Source organism: Oreochromis aureus, linkage group 14 (assembly GCF_013358895.1).
Source record: "Oreochromis aureus strain Israel breed Guangdong linkage group 14, ZZ_aureus, whole genome shotgun sequence".
NCBI lineage: Eukaryota > Metazoa > Chordata > Actinopteri > Cichliformes > Cichlidae > Oreochromis > Oreochromis aureus.
Window position 1 is genome coordinate 31,876,937 of NC_052955.1, and position 18,408 is coordinate 31,895,344.

Below are 18,408 nucleotides of genomic sequence, written 5' to 3' on the forward strand. Positions count from 1 at the left end.
GTGTGTGTGTGTGTGTGTGTGTGTGTTATTGAACTCAACTGCAATAGTCTTGCATGATTTGTAATTTAAAATAAGCCCTACATACTGTTTCTTGGCCTTGATGTGGCCCTCCATTTCTTCCATTGTCTGAAACAAACCGTTATAGCTCAGCTTTCTTCTGATTGACTGCCCCTTGCAATCAGAAGAGGTCGATGGGGCTTTTGTGGTCACAGCCAGAGCTGTGTGCAAAGGATATTAGGGAAATCTCCCATTTAACATAAATAAACATTAAAAAAAAACACTACCCAAACAGTAATCATTTAGTTACTACATAAGCACCTCGTATTACAATGATATCTTCAAACTTAAAAAACGGAACAGAAATGACAGAAACGTTCCTGTTTTTCTCCCAATATCTACATTAAAAAGTACAAAACTTTTTCTGTACTTTTACACATTCACTCCTACAATGTAAGCCCAAAGAGTGCTAAGAAGATTTCTTCCATTTAATAGAGCAGCATTTCTTTTATCTTGTAAAAACAAACAAAAACAACAAAAAACAGACATGCTGTTGAAATTGCACTTCTTTTTTATATTGAAGGAAAATTCTTAATGATTTCTTACGATAAATCTTCGATTACGATAAATGCTCCAAGTGTTTTGAATAACTTGCTGTTGTTGTTTTAACTGCAGGGCTTTACGCCGTGGCTCTGGGCCAATCAGGAAGAAGCGCACACGACGTTTTGCGCAAAGGCTGCTTGACGTAGCACCTAGGTAGCGATTTGTACGGAAATGAGATGATTACCTTTGGTTCCCTGAATTTCATAAGCAGTAGAGGACTAAAAAGGGATTCATTGGAAAAGTAAGCTGAAGCTGTCTGACTACAAATCATTTTCAAACAGCTACTAATTCGTACTACTTTATCTAATAAAAGAACAGCGAGCTTACTCGTTAGCCGCCAGGACAACTAGCTCGCTTACTAAGCTATGACAACAACGAGGCTGGGGACGAAACCCGACTCTCTCTTCAGGTTGACTTTTTTCCTCTTTCTTTTTCTGTTGTTACTACATTATAATTCTATCGTGTACGTGGCAGTGTTTTCACAGAAGCTGTAATTATACGACAAATCTCGGTCAAACGTACAGCTAGCTAGTAAGCGGAATAAAAAGAAAAAAAGAAGTCATCAAAACTAATAAGTCAAGAGAGCGTGTTGTTGGGTGACAAGAAAGCTAATGCTAATGCGTTTCAAAGAGAAAGAGCCACGATTTAAATAACCGTAAATGCCGTTTTAAGGATATTAATATCATAATTCAGATTTTCTATAGGGCAGCCATCGGTAATGCCTTCGGCTGTCTGTCTGATGTGGTTATAGATGTTACATCCGCACATTTGCGCAGACTGGACGTTTTGCTGGCGATTGATTTATCGTTATTTGGTTCTGTGAAAAAACCGCAGGCGTACATGTTGTACAACCTGTTGTTTGGCTAGAAGAAACCGCCCACAACAGCTATGATTGATGTTGTTTTGCAGGTGTTGGAATGCACTGTGTATGTGTCTCACTGGTGCAAAGGCTTTGATTTAACCACAGGGTTTATCTCACACAGTTGGCGTCCAGTTAGTAAGGTGCTGTGAATGTGAAACGTTGCTTCTGAATGCAGCATGCAGATGATAAACACCAAGGCGCACTGATTCACAGATTGTCCTCGCTAATGACACCTTCTTCTCTCCCTGTCTGACTCTGTCTGATGTTCAGGTCGCTGTTCCGATGAGGAGAGCTAACCTTGTTGGTCCCGTGCATCACCCTTCCTCGCCATGGGAAAGCTCTATCTGCCTACATTCCTCATCCTGATTTCTCTCTCCTCCTTCGCCCTCCTGCTGCTCATCCTTCTGACCCCTGTCACCCCCTCGCTTCCTTTAGCACCTGCCTCTGATCCCTCACTTTGGCCGTCACCCTCTTGCAGTCCGGGTCAGTCCTGGGCGGTTCGGCTGCACACTGGCCTTGATCACAAGCAAGAAGATGGTGAACACGGTGCTGTGCACATGGATTTCATAGCCAACAAGGTAAGAGTACTTCATTCATGCTTTTTAAGAGCTTGTTATTAGGGCCCGAGCACTGAGAGTGCGAAGGCCCTATTGTATCTGCTCCGTTTCTTCTTCTTCTTATTATTATTCAGGCAAAACAAGGGCCTTTTTGAGGGCTTTAACATGCTCAAAAACTCATGAAATTTTGCACACATGCCAGGTCTGGTGAAAAATTTTGTATTTTAATGGTTTTACATATGAGCATTGGGAAATGGCTCTGTAGCGCCACCTATGCCTTGTTAAATGCAGCCCTACGAACACATCGTTTGAGCTACATGAATGAAATCTGGCACACATGTGTATCATGCCAAGACAAACAAAAAAGTCAGTGGGACCATGTGACGCAAACCCAACAGGAAGTCCGCAATTTAGAAGTGAAGGTGACATTTTGGCTCTAATTTTGGTATTTCCATGCCTCGAACTTTTTCAAACTCCTCCTTGGGATTTGGTCGTATAAGCTTCATCTTTGGTCAGTTTCAACTACACACCTGGGCCATGTTAAATTGCGGAGCTTTTGAGTTTTCGCGATACGGTGAAGCGGTGGCGCCACGGCGAATTTCGATGACTCGCCATGAAAATCTTATTGCCTCTCATTCTGTCATACATGGTCCCACCTGGACCAAACAGCACACATATGATAAGGCTCCACCCCTGAACATATTTCAACTGCCATATTTGACACCAGGGACAGCGCCACCTAGTGGGAACAGGAAATGTCATGTTTTACACTTTGGTGTACAGTATTGTTATGGTTGACATCTGCAGCCTCAAATTTCTCCAGGAAAGCCTTAAGGAGTTGGTCTTGGGTTACAATGAAAACTGTGACTTTTCGCAAAAGGGTGTGACCCCTGCAGAATGGCGAACTTTGATGTCTCGCCATGAAGAAACAAATTAGTATAACTCAATGAAATCCAGTCTGATCAGAACCAGACTTAACAGGGATGATGTCAGACCCGCCCTGAACAGATTGATGTGCCCATTGTCAGGAATATGCAGAGCGCCACCTAGTGGGAACAGGAAATGTAATGTCTTATATTTTGTTGCACTGATTTTCACAGGTTTATCGTGGCCACCTCAAAAGCGGTGAATATCACCATCAGTCCTTCATGATGCTTCAGTGAGAAAATTGTGACTTTAAACTGAACGGCGCACCCTGTTGGCAACGCCGTTCACCATGAAAGATGAAGTGGCTTTTGAGGGGCTTGGAAAGTTTAAAAAGTCTTGAAATTTGGCGCACACCTCCAATGTGATGAGCGCTTTCTTGTTATTTTACCATTTTCATTGAATAGTGCAAAATGGCTCCACAGCACCCCCTACAAATTTTCAAAACAACAGCCCCTGCTCTGTGTTTTATCTATGAGTCTGAAACCTGGTGAGCTTATAGGAGATATCAAGATGTACAAAAAAGTCTCTTGGAGCAGTATCCCAAATCCAACAGGAAGTCAGCCATTTTGAAATTAATGTGTAATTTTGGCGACAATTTCCCTTCTTTTCAGGAATCTTTCTTTGACGAACTCCTCCCAGGGATTTCATCAGATTTACGCGATCTCCAGTGTGTGGAATCCAAAGACCTTTGTGATGTTAAATTGCGAAGCTTTTTACGTTCAGAGAAACGGGGTGGTCATGGCGGCACGTGCAGTTTCAATCACTCGCCAAAAAGCAGTAATCTGCTGTCACTCCAAAACACAATGTCCAATCTCTCCCAAAGGTCGCAGGTGTGATGAGACTCGAGCTCGGAAATGTTTGTTATGCCATTTGTCAGTAATGGTTAGAGCGCCACCTAGTGGGACGACTATAATAATGGTTGAATTAGATGAAATGTTAGCTGGTGGTTAAATGCATGAATTCCATCAAACAGACATCAGATCGGACGCGCTGGTTTTAGGTGTTGTGCTTTGCTCGACGGGCTGGGGTGCGAGGGCCCTCGTATCGCTGCTTGCAGCTTTAATTTGCTGTTGTTATTGTAACCATAATAGGCTGTTTCATACACTTGCATTTGAACTTAACACATTTACATTCGTTAGCTTTTCATTTCACCAAACCTTTTAGTTGTTTGCTTTTTGCTCCCTGTTCGTCTTCTCTTTTTATCCCATGGTCTCTTATCTATGTAGGGATTTGACGGGGTTTGTTTTAAGGTTCGCTGTAAAAATGCTTTAGAAACAAACGGTTTTGTGAAGCATTCTCACTGCGATACTTCCCACAGAACTGCATACTGTTAGATCCTTTACGTTTTCCTTTTCTTCTTTTCCATTCACACAACTGATTACATTTCTGAGCAACATATCCATCAGCCAGCCAGTTGTTCGCATAACAGCAACTAAGCTACAAACACAAGAGAGAGTTGGAGGACACTGACTGGGAACATGTGTTTACTGTGTGTCAGGGGTTTCATGATAATGCTGCAGTTGAAAATTAGAGATGTGATTTTGTTCACTTTTAAGATGCATAACATAACATTACAAGTGACTCATTACTTACATGTTAAGTACCATATACAGAGAGCCGCTAATCTTAGACCGAGGCTTCCTGCAGTTCCTGGTGCTGCTCCTGATTACCTCCAAAACCCCACTAACCAATCACTCCTGCCCACATTAAGAGCACATGCCAGCCTATTGCAGTTATATTCCAGTAAATCATACCAATAGAGATTCACTTTCATGATTTTCTCATGCTATGTCCTTGCACTTCACTTTTATTTTGACAAAACTTTGACAGTTCCACCAGTGTGGATACACACACACAAAAGGGGGACTTCCTCCAAATGTTATACAATCTATGAAAAGGTTTCTCTGGACCAGCAGTGCCTTACATTAGTCTTACATGAAGGTGGCCATGTTTAGATGCATTGTCCCAGTTTAATTTGCAGTCGTCATCTATGTTCTCTCTTGTCACAGATAGCGGAGCAGGCTGGGCTGCACAACCATGGCCAGATAGGACACCTGGAAGGCCACTACTTGCTGTGCTCTACAAAGCCTGGTGCTGGGTCTGTAGGACGCATCAAGAGACAAGCTGTCCAGCCTGAGGATGTTTTAGCAGGACACCCTCATGTTATGTGGTACTCTCAGGAGAGAGTGCTCAGCCGCTCAAAGAGATCGATGGCCTTCAACGACCCCAACTACCCCAAACAGTGGCACCTGGTGAGGATGCATATGACTGACTCTCTTTATGATGAAATGTGGCATTCACATTTTTAAGTAATTCAGAGGCTGACAATCAATACATATCTTAATTAAAAAGCATTTTTAACTCTAAATTCTATTTTAACAGCTCAATCAGAATGGAATTTAAGCCAGGTAATTTAAATGTGAATCAATGTAACAATCTGTGTGCCACATGACATTTGATATTATTTTTAACGGTTATGCCAAATGCTACGGAGCAATATCAGACAGCTTACCAAGCAGAGAGAAGGAAAGTAAACGTGTTGCCTAAAGTGAGAATGACGTGTAAAGTGAAAAGCTAAATACTGCCGCTCAGCTGATTGTAACCTTTGAGTTTGCTCCTCATTTATAGTTTCCTGTTTTCAGCAATTTATAAGCTTATTACTTTGTTTTTCACAGCTGACCAACATGTGGATACAAAAACACAAAACAGCCATAGTGCATTTCAAAGCTCTGATTGTCTTCACAGAGATGCTCGTTGTACAATAAGACCCATACTGCCAGATACACCACTTCACCTTTTCTCCCTCTGTTCTCTCGTTTTGATTTTTGTTCTCGTTTTGATTTATCTTGACTTTTCTATTTCCACCTCTTCCTCTCATCCTTTTTTTAATCTGAATGTTTTTGCAGCACAATGACGTCAGTAAGGGCATGGACATCAACGTGACAGGACTGTGGGAGCGTAATATTACCGGCCAGGGAGTCACAGTGGTAGTTGTTGATGACGGGGTGGAGCACACCCACCAAGACATTCAACCAAATTATGTAAGTCAAAACTGTCTAAGCAATTTTGTGATTTATTCCTATTGCTTAACAATGGGAACTGGCATGGCTTTATTTGTTTTGCAGTGAATCCAGTGTTGAATGACTGTAATTGATACTTTTTTTTAGTCAATTCTGCCAGTGGGCTTTTGTATTATAGTTTAGCAGCTGCAGGCCAGACAAGAATCATCTTGCTGTGGAGAAACTGCTGTGGCAGATTTAACTTTAAACAGCATGTTGTAGATCAGAGGAAAGTTATAAAGTAGAGAGAATGTCACTGTCAGCAAAAGGGAAGCAGTTTTTTGTTGTTGTTGTTGTTTTTTTTTTTTAACAGTGTAGACAGACTTCAGTCCGCACTAGTAGAAAAGTGATCACACAGTGAAGAGAACATCAAAGTGTGAAGTGGATAATAAGAAATTCTAGTTGTAATAGTTTTCTTGATTGTCTTATTACCGATTCTAGTAATTTTTTTTAAACTGATTTTATGTCCTCTTAGAGTCCGGAAGGCAGCTACGACCTAAACTCAAATGACCCAGACCCTATGCCTCACCCTGACTTTCACAGCGACAACCACCACGGTACTCGGTGTGCTGGAGAGATTGCAGCTGTTCCCAACAACAGCTTCTGCGCCGTGGGAGTGGCTTATGGCAGCAAAGTAGCAGGTACAGACCGGAAAATCTTGATTTTCTTTTCCGTTGTTAAAATCTGAAGATGACAGAGTTAATTCTGAATTTATCTCATCTGTGACTTGTTGCTTACTTCTAAGGTATTAGAGTGCTCGATGGCCCACTGACAGACAGCCTGGAGGCTATAGCCTTTAACAAACACTACCAAGTTAATGACATCTACAGCTGCAGGTCCGACTGTGTTTCCTGTGTAATTAAGCAGTGTTTTAATATGCTGTAATATCATATTAACAAAGATTCTTATGTTCTTGCTGATGTTGCTCGTTGTGTGTTTTTTAGTTGGGGTCCAGATGATGATGGGCATACTGTGGATGGACCTCATCCTCTGGGCAAGGTGGGATCATCTATTCACAGCACTCTTTGTCCAGCAGAGGGCAGTAAAACACAACAGCTCAGCAGCTTGGACATGTAGAAGACCACTGCAGATTTTCACTTCATGTTTTTGTTGTTTTTTTGTTTTTATGCTAATGACTTTTTTGTTTTCCCTGCTCCACAGGCAGCTCTGCAGCACGGGGTGATTGCAGGCAGACGAGGATTCGGGAGCATCTTTATAGTTGCCAGCGGTAACGGTGGTCAGTACAACGACAACTGCAACTACGACGGTTACGCCAACTCGATCTACACCATTACAGTCGGTAAGACCTGGACATTCTTAGGCGTGCCTGTGCCCGCCCTGTTTCTGCAGGTTTATTTGTGCAGTACATGTGGCGCATGCAAGTAATTTCTGCGTTTGTTTGATGCAGGAGCGGTCGACGAGAAAGGCAAGATGCCATTCTACGCTGAGGAGTGTGCATCCATGCTTGCTGTCACTTTCAGCAGCGGGAGAGGCTCTTTGAGGAGCATCGTAAGTCTCATCAAAACAAAGACAAGTAAAAGAATTAACTGCATGAATAGTGGCTCAACTCAGTTTAGCTTCATTTAGCTGGGTTAATAGTGGCCATGACAGTGGTTTGACACCTTACATGTTTGGTGAAATTCAGACTAGAGGTGTGTGCGTTCTGAACACGACAAACAGCTTTGAATCATGTGCACCATGTGTAAAGAAAGCAACTAGACAGAGATTGACTCAAAGGTGAGTCTTGGCATTCTTCCAAGCGGAGCACAGTTTGTAGACAACTACAGCATTGCGTGATGCTAAATGTAGCAGAAATTTAAAAGATAAATCTGTGGAGGCAGGCTGTTCTGTATCTCCATTCAAGCTGAAATAGCTTGTTACATTATTGCAAGTGTAATAAAAGGTTCCCAAAAATTGTTACTCTCCAAAGCCTCCTTTCCACTAGCACAGACTTGGCTTTGCTTGACTCTGCTTTTCTGTTAGGTGGTAGTAGCAGGTACTTTTTTAGTACCTATTAGGCCAGGGTTCCAACTGTTTGCGTTGCATGAAAATGATGTTACGGGACTTTTGTGCTGCTGTGCAGCACCAATGATCAGACCCACATTGAAGTGGTGCTCAATTTTAATCAAAAATCACCAAAACCGAGTAAAGTTGAGCCAAGCCGCATAAGTGGCACTCGAAAGGAGACATAAAGTTGAATTGTGTCTAGGTGAGCTGTGAACCTCTTGGCCAGCACACACGTGTGAGCAAGTGAGTGATCGCCAATATTGAAAATCTATATAAAATTTTCAAAAGGGTCGTCTGTTTCTCGCTCTAGATGTTTAAAAACTGTTGTGCCGCATACACTTCACCCTACTGATTAAGCCTGCAGATACCAAACTCACAGATATGACATGCAAACCAGTATGTTTGAGTTCTCTACTGGAAAGGTCTAAAACTGTAGTGATGGGGACAGCTGTTTGAAAGAGCAGCTCCACATCAAGAGCAACAGGGAGTGTTTTCATCTGAAAACTGTGACTAATGTTGACAGGGATAAGAGCCCAGTGAAGCTGCTGACTTATATTTGCTGTTGTTTGTGCATCACCACGGTAACGCAGTTTGGAGCGGCGGATGTCATCGCCTGAGGGAGAAGAGCTTAGCCAGGAGTGGGCTGTGTGATCCACTGCTGACCACAGTATGGTCACAGGCCAAATGCTGTCCAGACGCTGCCTGTTAGTGTAATAGACTCCAGAAACTTACCAAGAACAGCTGCTGTCACCAATGCTCTGAGTTGGGATTTATTATTGAGTTTATAACATCTGGACAGTCATGAGAAAAAAAAAGGAGTGATATCTTAGGAATTACTTCTGAGCTGTTGGAAGTTTTTGCATCTTGTACTAATGGAGGATTGAAGATATTTTAGGGGCTTCAAATCTCATAAAAAAAGTCCCAAATAATAGCTGTGACTAATTAAAACATGATGTTCAGTGTTGGAGATGAAGAAATTCAATTGTTTGAAATAAATACACCATGACTGTTTCTAAAAGACATGTGGGCCTTATAAAACCTCATATATGAGATAAAAAAGAGCCTCTAATGCTTTGAACAATGATGGCCACGGTTTGGCAGCATATTTTTTTCTCATGTCTCCATCACATCCTGGCTTTTACATCAGTGTATCTGGTAGATGGCAGCGGTTGTACTGGCAGCATTTGATTGACTGAATGATTACACTTTGCTACCTTCGCTAGGTGTCACCACAAATAGCAGTTATATTGTTGTAGAACAGCGCTTCATTACTGGACATAGCTTCAAGGGCCTGCAGTCTGTGTGGCCTTGCCAACAGCTCTAATACCTGTAGTGGATGTTGTAAATAAGGAGGTTGAAAGTTAGAACAAATGACTGGAAGTGTAACTATTTGACATGGGCAATGCATTACCCACTTAAATAGGTGGCACAAGGATGGCGTCCTTCAAGGGATGATAGTAAGAGACTGGTTGATTATTTATTTAGATGTGCTCAGTCTATTTAACAAAGTAGAAGGTAACAAATTAAAGTACTACAACACCTGACTTTCTAGGGGCAAACAGTTCTTTGTTGATGTTGGCTATGTCATCTTTGATCAGTGGGACTAAACGCAAAATACTCATGAACAGTTTACTGGTTACTTTGTTTCCTGTTCACTGTTGTTATGTTTCACAGCTCGCTGAGCTTAGCACTCTGTTGGATTTGCGTGTTAAAGTTTTGGTTCGTTCTTGTTTTCATCAGCTGAGAAATATTAGTTGCTGTTCATGCTTTCATCTCATCTTTGGACTGTTGTAATTTACTCTGTACCTGCCCCAGTAAAACCTCCATGGATCATCTATATCTTGTACAGATTGCTGCTGGTAGGCTTACCAGATCCCCCAATCTTGCTCATCTCACACAGCTGCTGATCTCAATGCACTCACTCCCTATTAAATTTAGAATTCAATGCAAAGTTCACCTTTAGCACCTAAATATATCAGTAAACCTTTGCAGCTATGTGTCACCAGTAGGACTCAGATGTTCTGATCAGGGTTTATTGTCCATTCATAAATCTAGATTCCAAAATTCCCAATTTAAAAAGCTATTTAAACTGGCACTTAGTATTTTATTTTGTCTTATCATCTGTTTCTTTTTTTAATTGTCTGTATTTGATGTGTAGCACATTGTGATTTTATCTTAAAAGGTGCTATATAAATAAAACGCACTTAGTAAATTACTTATTGTGGATCAGCAGACACTGCACACCGGTGGCATTTTAACACAGTGCAACAGAACAGAAGACCAAAATACATCATTTTCTTATCAGCTAAACAGAGAGTGTATTGAAAAACATCCTGCAATACTACCCAAATCCTATCATAACTGCCTTTTTAAAAATATTTTTTGAGACCCCGTACATGTACAACACTGCGCTGTATTTGATGTCCATGAGCAAAAGCAAGAGATCAACAGCTGGGAATAGCTGTTGATCTCTTGCTGTTTGCCCAAGGAGGTGTTAGGATTGTCTGTGCTCTGTCTGTGTATACACATTTTAATCTGTACCCTCCTGTGGTTTTGTTGGTTTAACCTCATTCTATTTTACTTTCTTTTATCTTAATATGGCTCTTAAATTCTTCTCTGGGTGTTGCCACCGTCAAATTGTACTCCAATAACTGCACATACAGAGGGCTGAACTCTGGTCACACTTGTTCAAACGGGTCAAGATGGCTTCTTAATAGGATTTGAGGGTTTGATAACAGTTTATATTCGGATTCCTGACAGTTTTTACTGCTGTGACACTGTTTATACTGTGCACAGTTTCTCCAAACTATCCTTCCGACACTCAGCCCATCTGTGTGGTTCTGCAGGTGACTTCAGACTGGTCCATGCAAGGGGGCACAGGTTGTACCGAGGGCCACACTGGTACGTCTGCTGCAGCGCCCCTGGCAGCAGGAATGGTGGCCCTCATGCTGCAGGTCCGGCCCTGCCTCACCTGGAGGGATATCCAGCACATCATCACCTTCACTGCCACCAAAGTAAGCCTGATGAAATTCTGAAACTTGGTTATTATACACACACACACACACACACACACACACACACACACACACACACACACACACACACACACACTGTGTTCAGATAAACTTCTCTCTTAGGGGCTGCTATATTTTATCTTTGTTTGGATATTGAATTTGTAGCATTAATCTTTCGTGCCTTCTTCTCTGTGCTCTTGGGTTGAAAATGTATATCCACGTTTGGAGTTTGGAGCCTTTGTGTAGTAACATTTGCATTATTTGGTGTAATGTATTTGTCGAGTATCTTTTTGACTAAAGCCCTTTTGAGTAAGTGTTCTGTTGTTCAGCCAATCAGGTCACAATATAAGTTGTTCACAGAATGATTCAAAATGACATGTGAAAACCTGAAAGGTGAAAATGGGATGCAAAGTAAACTAAATGTAGGATCTGGCACACTTTAGCTCACAGTTCTAACAGTGTTTTGAAATCTTCCCTTTTTTTTCAGCAGTGTTTTACTTCAGTGGATAAAACTCAGAGTTATTGGCTTATAAAGGTTTATGGGTCTTCATCGCCGACATATAGAGTGCAATAAAAACAGACAAGCAGGAGAAAGTGATGATTTCAGGAACATGCAGCTACGGTCCAGCCAACCAGGAATCAAACAGAGAACTTTGCCGGAATTGGCTCATTAGTCCCTGTTAAGTCTCCTCACCACGTGGCTGTCAAGCTCTGCAAGTTATTTTTATTATTAAAGAATTGTGTGTAGATGGTCAGTATATCATGACAAATGTCCCTCACAGCTTCAGTCTTCAGATTGTATTCCTAAATGCTTTACAAAGCCAAATTTTTATTTTTATTTTTTATTTTTGTGTGCATGGAAATTCCTGCTAATTTTCTTTCTGCACTGCCGATATCGTCAGCGTGTGATGTTGAATGCATTTTGGTACATAAGAAGCTCATCTACCCCCATTATTGTTAATTACTCAGTAATCACAAATAGTAAAGCAATGCTTTGAGTGTTATGAAGGCCAGATAAAGAATCAGCTTTTATATGGATGGGTAAGCCCTGTCCAAACTTACTGCTACTGTATTTACATAGTTACAGGCAGCAGCCAGTTTAGCTAAGAGTCAGAGAGCCTGCCTTTGTCCAGGGGTAACAAAATTTGCCTAAGAGCAAAGCTGTCCCATTACCGTGATAGATCTAATGTATCTCATTTCCCAATACACCTGGAAGTGGTCTCTGTTGTTTATTTTGTCATTTCTGTTGCTCAATAAAAGTATAAACTCGATCTTGGCTGTGTTTGTTTTGACAGTGCGACAGTAGTGCCGACTGGAAGGTGAACGGAGCAGGATTTCATCACAGCCACCAGCACGGCTTCGGTCTGCTCAACGCGTGGAGGCTCGTCAATGCTGCCAAGGTTCACACATACACACGTAGAGACACGGCCACTACTCTCAATAAAGATGTCCACTTCAGGTTAGGCTGAAGATGTCTCTGTTTTCTCTTTCAGGTGTGGGAGTCAGTGCCATTCCTCTTGTCCTATCAGAGCTCTGTAATAAAGGAGGAAACCCCCATTGTGATCTATCCCGATGAGCTCATCCTTACTTGGGAAGGTAACCCTGCCTCAGTGTCTACTCTTCTCTCTCAGCTCTTTACTGGACATTTACTTGTCAAGTTTACACACTGCACTCATGTAGCTAACTCCCTCTGCCCCTCCCTCTCTGCCTGCCTGCTCCTCAGACAGGCTGCCTGTCCATATTTGGTAATGTTCTCTTTGTTTGTGAGTTCCCTTGGTGATTTTTTTTTTCCAGATTTTTTTGCAGTTTTTTTTCCATTTTCTTCATTTTTTTTCTGATATAACTACTTTAACATTTCTCACTATTCATTTTGTTCCTTCATCACTCACCGCTCTGAATCTCTCACATTCAGCTATCTGTGTATGTAATTTCTCCCTTGTACAGTTTTTTCGCATATGGTGACCTCATTCTAGCAGTAACATTTCCTTCTCCCTCATCTCCTCCTCTCCTCCCTCGATCTGTATCTTCCCTCTTTTATGGGCTTGTTGATTTCAGGAATACAGCCAGATGTGTGTGCGTCTGTGTGTGTGCGCACAAAGAGCTGCTGACAGTTAAAGAGCTGCTATACTCCACATTTTCTCCTTTAAGCGTTGTTTCAGTCAGTATTGGTTGGGGCTCTTTTTTTCTTCATCATTGACGCTGTTCAGACCTGCCCGTCACACTACTTGGTATTTGTTGTGGTAGTTTCTATGTGTTTTGGCTGACTCACTAACGCGCCTCCCCTTAAGCTTTTCAAACTTTCTTCTTCCCATGTGAACATTTTATCCACTTGTAAGCACACACTGCAACTTGCTCTGACCTGTTCATGGCCAGTCACATCCCTCAGGTTTCATCAGCCCAGCTCAGGGCGAGTGGGTGACGTTAGTTTACAGACAACTTGAGTTTGACTTTTCTGAGGGAGAGAGGATGCGTGGGAGCTCGTAGTTTCACGTTCCTGTGGAGAATAGAGGTTTTAGGTTGCTGCGAGGTGAAGGAACGACAGCGAGTTAGTTGGAAAAGAGAAACACGATGGTAAAAGCTCACAGCTGCTGCGTCATCACATTCTAACCCAGAGCAGTCATTTAGCAGAGTTGGTTTGTGTGGTATACTCAAACCTGTCATCTCAGACAAAAGTTTGGATTGAAAAAAAAAAAAAAAGTCTCAACAATCTTACATCATTTTTATAGCTCCACACTGAATTTATTTAGCTTGGCCTAAATGTGCAGCCCAATGACAAAGATATAAAAAACCCCATCATCTGCTTATTTAGAAAAGCATGCAGTCTTTTATCCCAGGATACATCTTTATCTTCATGTGTCTTCCCTTCTTGAGCTATGAGCACAGGTCAGCAGCGTGCTGTCTGGAGTTTATTACGCAGTCACCACCGCACCCTGTTTATTGAATGCATATCATGTTTCTTTAAAAACTCCAGTGAAAACCACTGCCAGACCAGTGCATTCATGGAAAATCTTCCAAAATCTGAAGTTGATTTGAACTCTGAGCTGTCAGAGCTTCTAGCATTTAAAACCTTTCTCCAAGCTTCTCTAATCTCTTTGTCCTTTATTTCATTTCCCCTCCACAGTCCTGCTCTCCTTTCCTTCTTACTTTCCTCTTCTCCACTTGTCTCCTTGTCCTTGCTGCCCCTCCCGATCATTCCCTTTTTCTCTACATCTGTTCCATGCCTCTCCATCTCACCGTCCACACCTCTGTTTACACGCCTCCTCCTCTCTCCTTGGGCCCTCTGCGTCCTTCCCTGCCCTGAGGATGTGTTCAGCCCTACATGGTCAGATAGAACCATGGCCCATTAGCACTCAGAGCCCAGGAAATACCGAGAAATTGCCAGACACTTGCACTGGGAGGGCAAGAGGTGGTCAGGAAGACTCACTGATAACAGATTCAAGTCTGAGGGAAGATTGAAATTTTAAAGTATAGTGGTTTTTATTGTATTTCTCTGTTTTAAAGTCTCTCCAGATTAGGATTGATTTTATTCATTAGCTAAACTCTAATTGTTTTTAAAGGAAATGTTATTTGGTTTGTCATAATGGCAGCAAAGAAGTTTTACTGAAATAAAGTTTTGTAAATAATAGGACGAGTAGAAAATTGGATTCTTATCACCACCGTATTGTGAAGCAGCACTTAAAATGAAGCTAATGAGCCCTGAAATAGAAACTTAAACATGCATTCAGAATGATTTCAAGCATATTCACATACTCTTCATTGTTTACAAGGTTAGAATAAAGGGTCAAACTGTCAAACATACAAACAGTGAGCCGCTCTCTCTCCTCTCCATCAGTCTCTGCTGCCGACCTGAGACAGTCTGGAATGGAGACCCTGGAGCATGTGGCCGTGACCGTGACAGTCACCCACCCTTGCCGTGGCAACGTGGAGTTCGTGTTGATCTGTCCCAGTGGTATGACATCAGTCATCGGGGCTCGCCGTGCCATCGACAGGTAGTTTCTTTCTTTAAGCTTTGTGACACAGAACTTAGCGGAAAATGGTAATTGTGAAACGTACTCACGTTTAAGGTTTCTAATGTATGTCAAGATTGCACTGAAAAATAGTTTGTGCTGCAGTCTAATGTAGCTGTGTGTGTTTTGTGCTCATAGAGATAATTCAGGCTACCAGGACTGGACTTTCTCCACTGTGCGCTGCTGGGGAGAGAGAGCCCAGGGCCTCTACACCCTCAAGATCTCTGACCACAGTGAGTTTCTGCCCTGCTTACAGCTAGACTCGTTTGGGCTTTTAAATTTTTTTTATTTGATTGGCTCTTCATCATGACCTCCTCACTCCACTTTTTCTGTAGAAGATGAATCTTCTGACCAGTGTGCCGCTGTGGGAGTGCTGAAGGAGAGGAAGTTGACTCTGTATGGTTCATCTATGATGTTCAGCGAGGTCAAGGAAAGACAGAGGCAAGAACCGATACAGTCAGCGTAACACTTTGGCAATAAATTAATTCAAACCCAGCCTGAATGCAGATGTTAGGAGTGAACCAGTGTTTTTACTAAGATGTTCTATGAGTTTGATGGGCTGTGCATCGATTGACAGGCTGGTGGAGGAGGCAATGAGTGGGAGGTATCTCCACAGCAACTTCTCTCTGCACTGCCCTCCAGGCCTGGACCTGCCTCCAGAAATCACCAAGCCCTTCACGTCCAACAACCTCAAGGTAAACAACGCGGCGTTTACGTTGCACACTCAGACAAGCTGCGCCATGGTTACCATGCTGTTGCCCACTGTGTGGTTCAGTCTTTTGAGTTCTCTGCGGACTGTGTTCATTTTCTCCCTGGGGAGGTGATGTGTGTTTGTTGTTGTTGTTTTTTAACATGTTTCTTGTACAACTTTCATGGTTTTAACCATCAATCAGGGAAGTGATCATAAAGTCTCCAGTGATTAAATATATCCTCAGGCCTTCATCTTTCTTATTTAGCTAAGATGTGTGTAACTCAACTTAGTAGTAGGATGGTGGACATGTGAGAGGGTAACTAAAATCTGTGAGCCCCTGGACAAAAGGATATAAACAAATCAAGTATTGATTAATTAACCTTTCAGCTAACCTTTAGGTGTGTGCTCTTTCTCCTTTTCCATTCTTTATCAGCTCCCTTCCTTTGCACTTTACCAGCACATTCAGCCATCACTGATCACTGATTGACTCTTCCTGTGGTGTTTTACATTCCTTGTCTCTATAACCTGTGTCCTCCTCCTCTTCCAGTTCATGCTGTTGCTTGGCTGTTTTGCTCTCTTCTGGTCCCTCTACTACACATTGGAGGTCATGGTGGCCCACGTAAACTTCAGGGTCCTTCTCTGCTTACCCAGGAGACAGGGTGGTCACCGGGGCACGAGGGGGCGACAAGGGAAAGGAGTGGAGGAGGCAATGACTGGGGATGAGGACTGGGAGGTTGAGGAGCAGGACTCAGGGGTGGAGTTGCAGGCAGTGCTGGACTCTGATGTCAAACAGCCGCTTGCCAGTGGGGAGTGGCTGGCAACATAGCACTGAGCCAGAGGAAGGGCTAAAACCATCACACTGTTAGTCCTTATAGGACCTCTCAGGCTTACACCTTCATTTCGCCACTTGCCCACTTAGCCTCCCACACTCAGCTTCCAGCAGTGGTGTTGGAGGGTCAAACCAGTGCACTCTTGTCCTTCTTTGCATTCCCCTTAAGAGTGGCCTTCAATGTGTTTGTGCTGCACGTAAAGGTGTGTAGCTTGTGCACATCCCCTTAATAAAGGTGATCGCATTTTTTCTGCGATCTCTTTAGACATTGAAGAAAAATTTGGTATGAAGGTTAAAATTCCTGTAAAGTTAATGCACAGGTCTGGTACGACCATCAGATGGACCTAACAGGGTTTCTGGTTTAATTACATGTGTGAAAGTGTTCATTTGCTCATATATGTTTAAAATGTAACCCCAAAGAAGAGCTTGATAGGATACAATACACCTGTGGAAGTAAGAACTGAGATGTGCACTTAAAAAAAGAAACAGGTGTGAAAGTGTGTGTGTGGGCGTGTGTGTGCGTGTGTGGTGACCTGAGCAATTGTGCTTGTGATATGCAAGGTCTTCCATGGAAAAAGTGACCTATGGTAAAATGTGAGGCTTCAAGTGGGTACTGTATTTCAATAAAAAGATTGCTTTTCAAGGGAATTCCTTTATGCATTTATTTTTTTAAGCCTGGTGTTGTTTTCTGTGGCTTATCAATCTACTACTGATAATTACAAATATAATAAAAATACAAACTTGAAATGGGATTTTTGCATTGTGGGATTTGCAAATCAGTTTTTTATAAAGTATAATATATAGACGATGTGTGCCTGCTGTACAGATGTACTATGCTGATGGTGTTTTTACAGTGCTTTTTTTTTTTTAAAGACTGTATTAAAGAAGTATAATTTTTTAATGTAAACAGTGTTTGGAGTGATATTAATAATAAATAATGCATTGGATTTATATAGCGCTTTTCAAGGCACCCAAAGCGCTTTACAATGACATAATTCATTCACGCTCACATTCACACACTGGTGGAGGCAAGCTACGGTTGTAGCCACAGCTGCCCTGGGGCAGACTGACAGAGGCGAGGCTGCCATATCGCGCCATCGGCCCCTCTGGCCAACACCAGTAGGCGGTAGGGTAAAGTGTAAATATAGGGTAAATATTGAAAACCATTGCTGTGCAAGTCACAGGCAGGTTCAGTAATAATAAACAATGGTTGATTAAGTTTTCTCTTTGACTGATTTTTCTACTTTTAAAATAGTTTTTAAACCAAGTTCACACAAGCACACACCTCCAGTGAGTCTCCTGTAGGAATAAATTAATCTAGCATGGTAAATGTATGTGTTGAGTAGTTTTAAAACATTTTTTAATCCAATATGTTATTTGAATTCAGTAACTGACTACATTTCAAGGTAATCTGAAACAATCCTGGGTATGGTTACAGAGGTTTTTAGTCTTCTATTATGGTAACAGTTGCAACATTAACTTTCACTAACTGGCACTAAACACAAAAAATATCATGGATACAAAATAAAGCAAAAACAAAGAAAAATTAACCAATGGGAATGCTGGAACACCGCAATGTCTGTCCAAACATTCAAATGTCAAATCTCAGAACTGCCGGAAGACGACTGTTTTCCCGTAAAGTAAGACTTTCCCATTTTTGAAGTCTTTAATGTCGACGCTTACACGCCTACAGATAAAAATGTGATAAGTGTCCCCCGTGCCATGCTTTGTTAATCTGGATCATGTAAACATGCATGCATGCATGTTGGTGCATGGGTTGTTTGAAATATTAGTTGGAGAGATCCCACCCCATTTTCCAACAAGGGAAGCCTTAAAGAGATGGAAACAAAGTCAA

General features: G+C 42.0%; 1 protein-coding gene across 3 annotated transcripts; it reads left to right on the forward strand.

The window, feature by feature from the left end:
- The first annotated feature begins 719 nt into the window (after positions 1–719).
- pcsk7 (proprotein convertase subtilisin/kexin type 7) lies at positions 720–17,201 on the forward strand. Of its 3 annotated transcripts, none has more exons than XM_031744075.2 (17): positions 720–1,009; positions 1,733–2,040; positions 4,956–5,198; positions 5,853–5,987; positions 6,481–6,646; positions 6,751–6,841; positions 6,950–7,004; positions 7,167–7,305; positions 7,414–7,514; positions 10,859–11,026; positions 12,322–12,426; positions 12,520–12,622; positions 14,859–15,015; positions 15,172–15,266; positions 15,369–15,474; positions 15,611–15,728; positions 16,272–17,201. In XM_031744075.2, exons 2-17 carry the CDS (start codon positions 1,792–1,794, stop codon positions 16,548–16,550), a joined length of 2,310 nt encoding a protein of 769 aa, XP_031599935.1. In that variant the 5' UTR covers positions 720–1,009; positions 1,733–1,791; the 3' UTR covers positions 16,551–17,201. The 3 variants fall into 3 exon arrangements, with proteins under 3 accessions (XP_031599935.1, XP_031599936.1, XP_039453865.1); XM_031744076.2 differs by having other exon boundaries at positions 720–841; XM_039597931.1 differs by lacking the exon at positions 720–1,009 and adding an exon at positions 1,507–1,602.
- Positions 17,202–18,408: the final 1,207 nt, after the last annotated feature.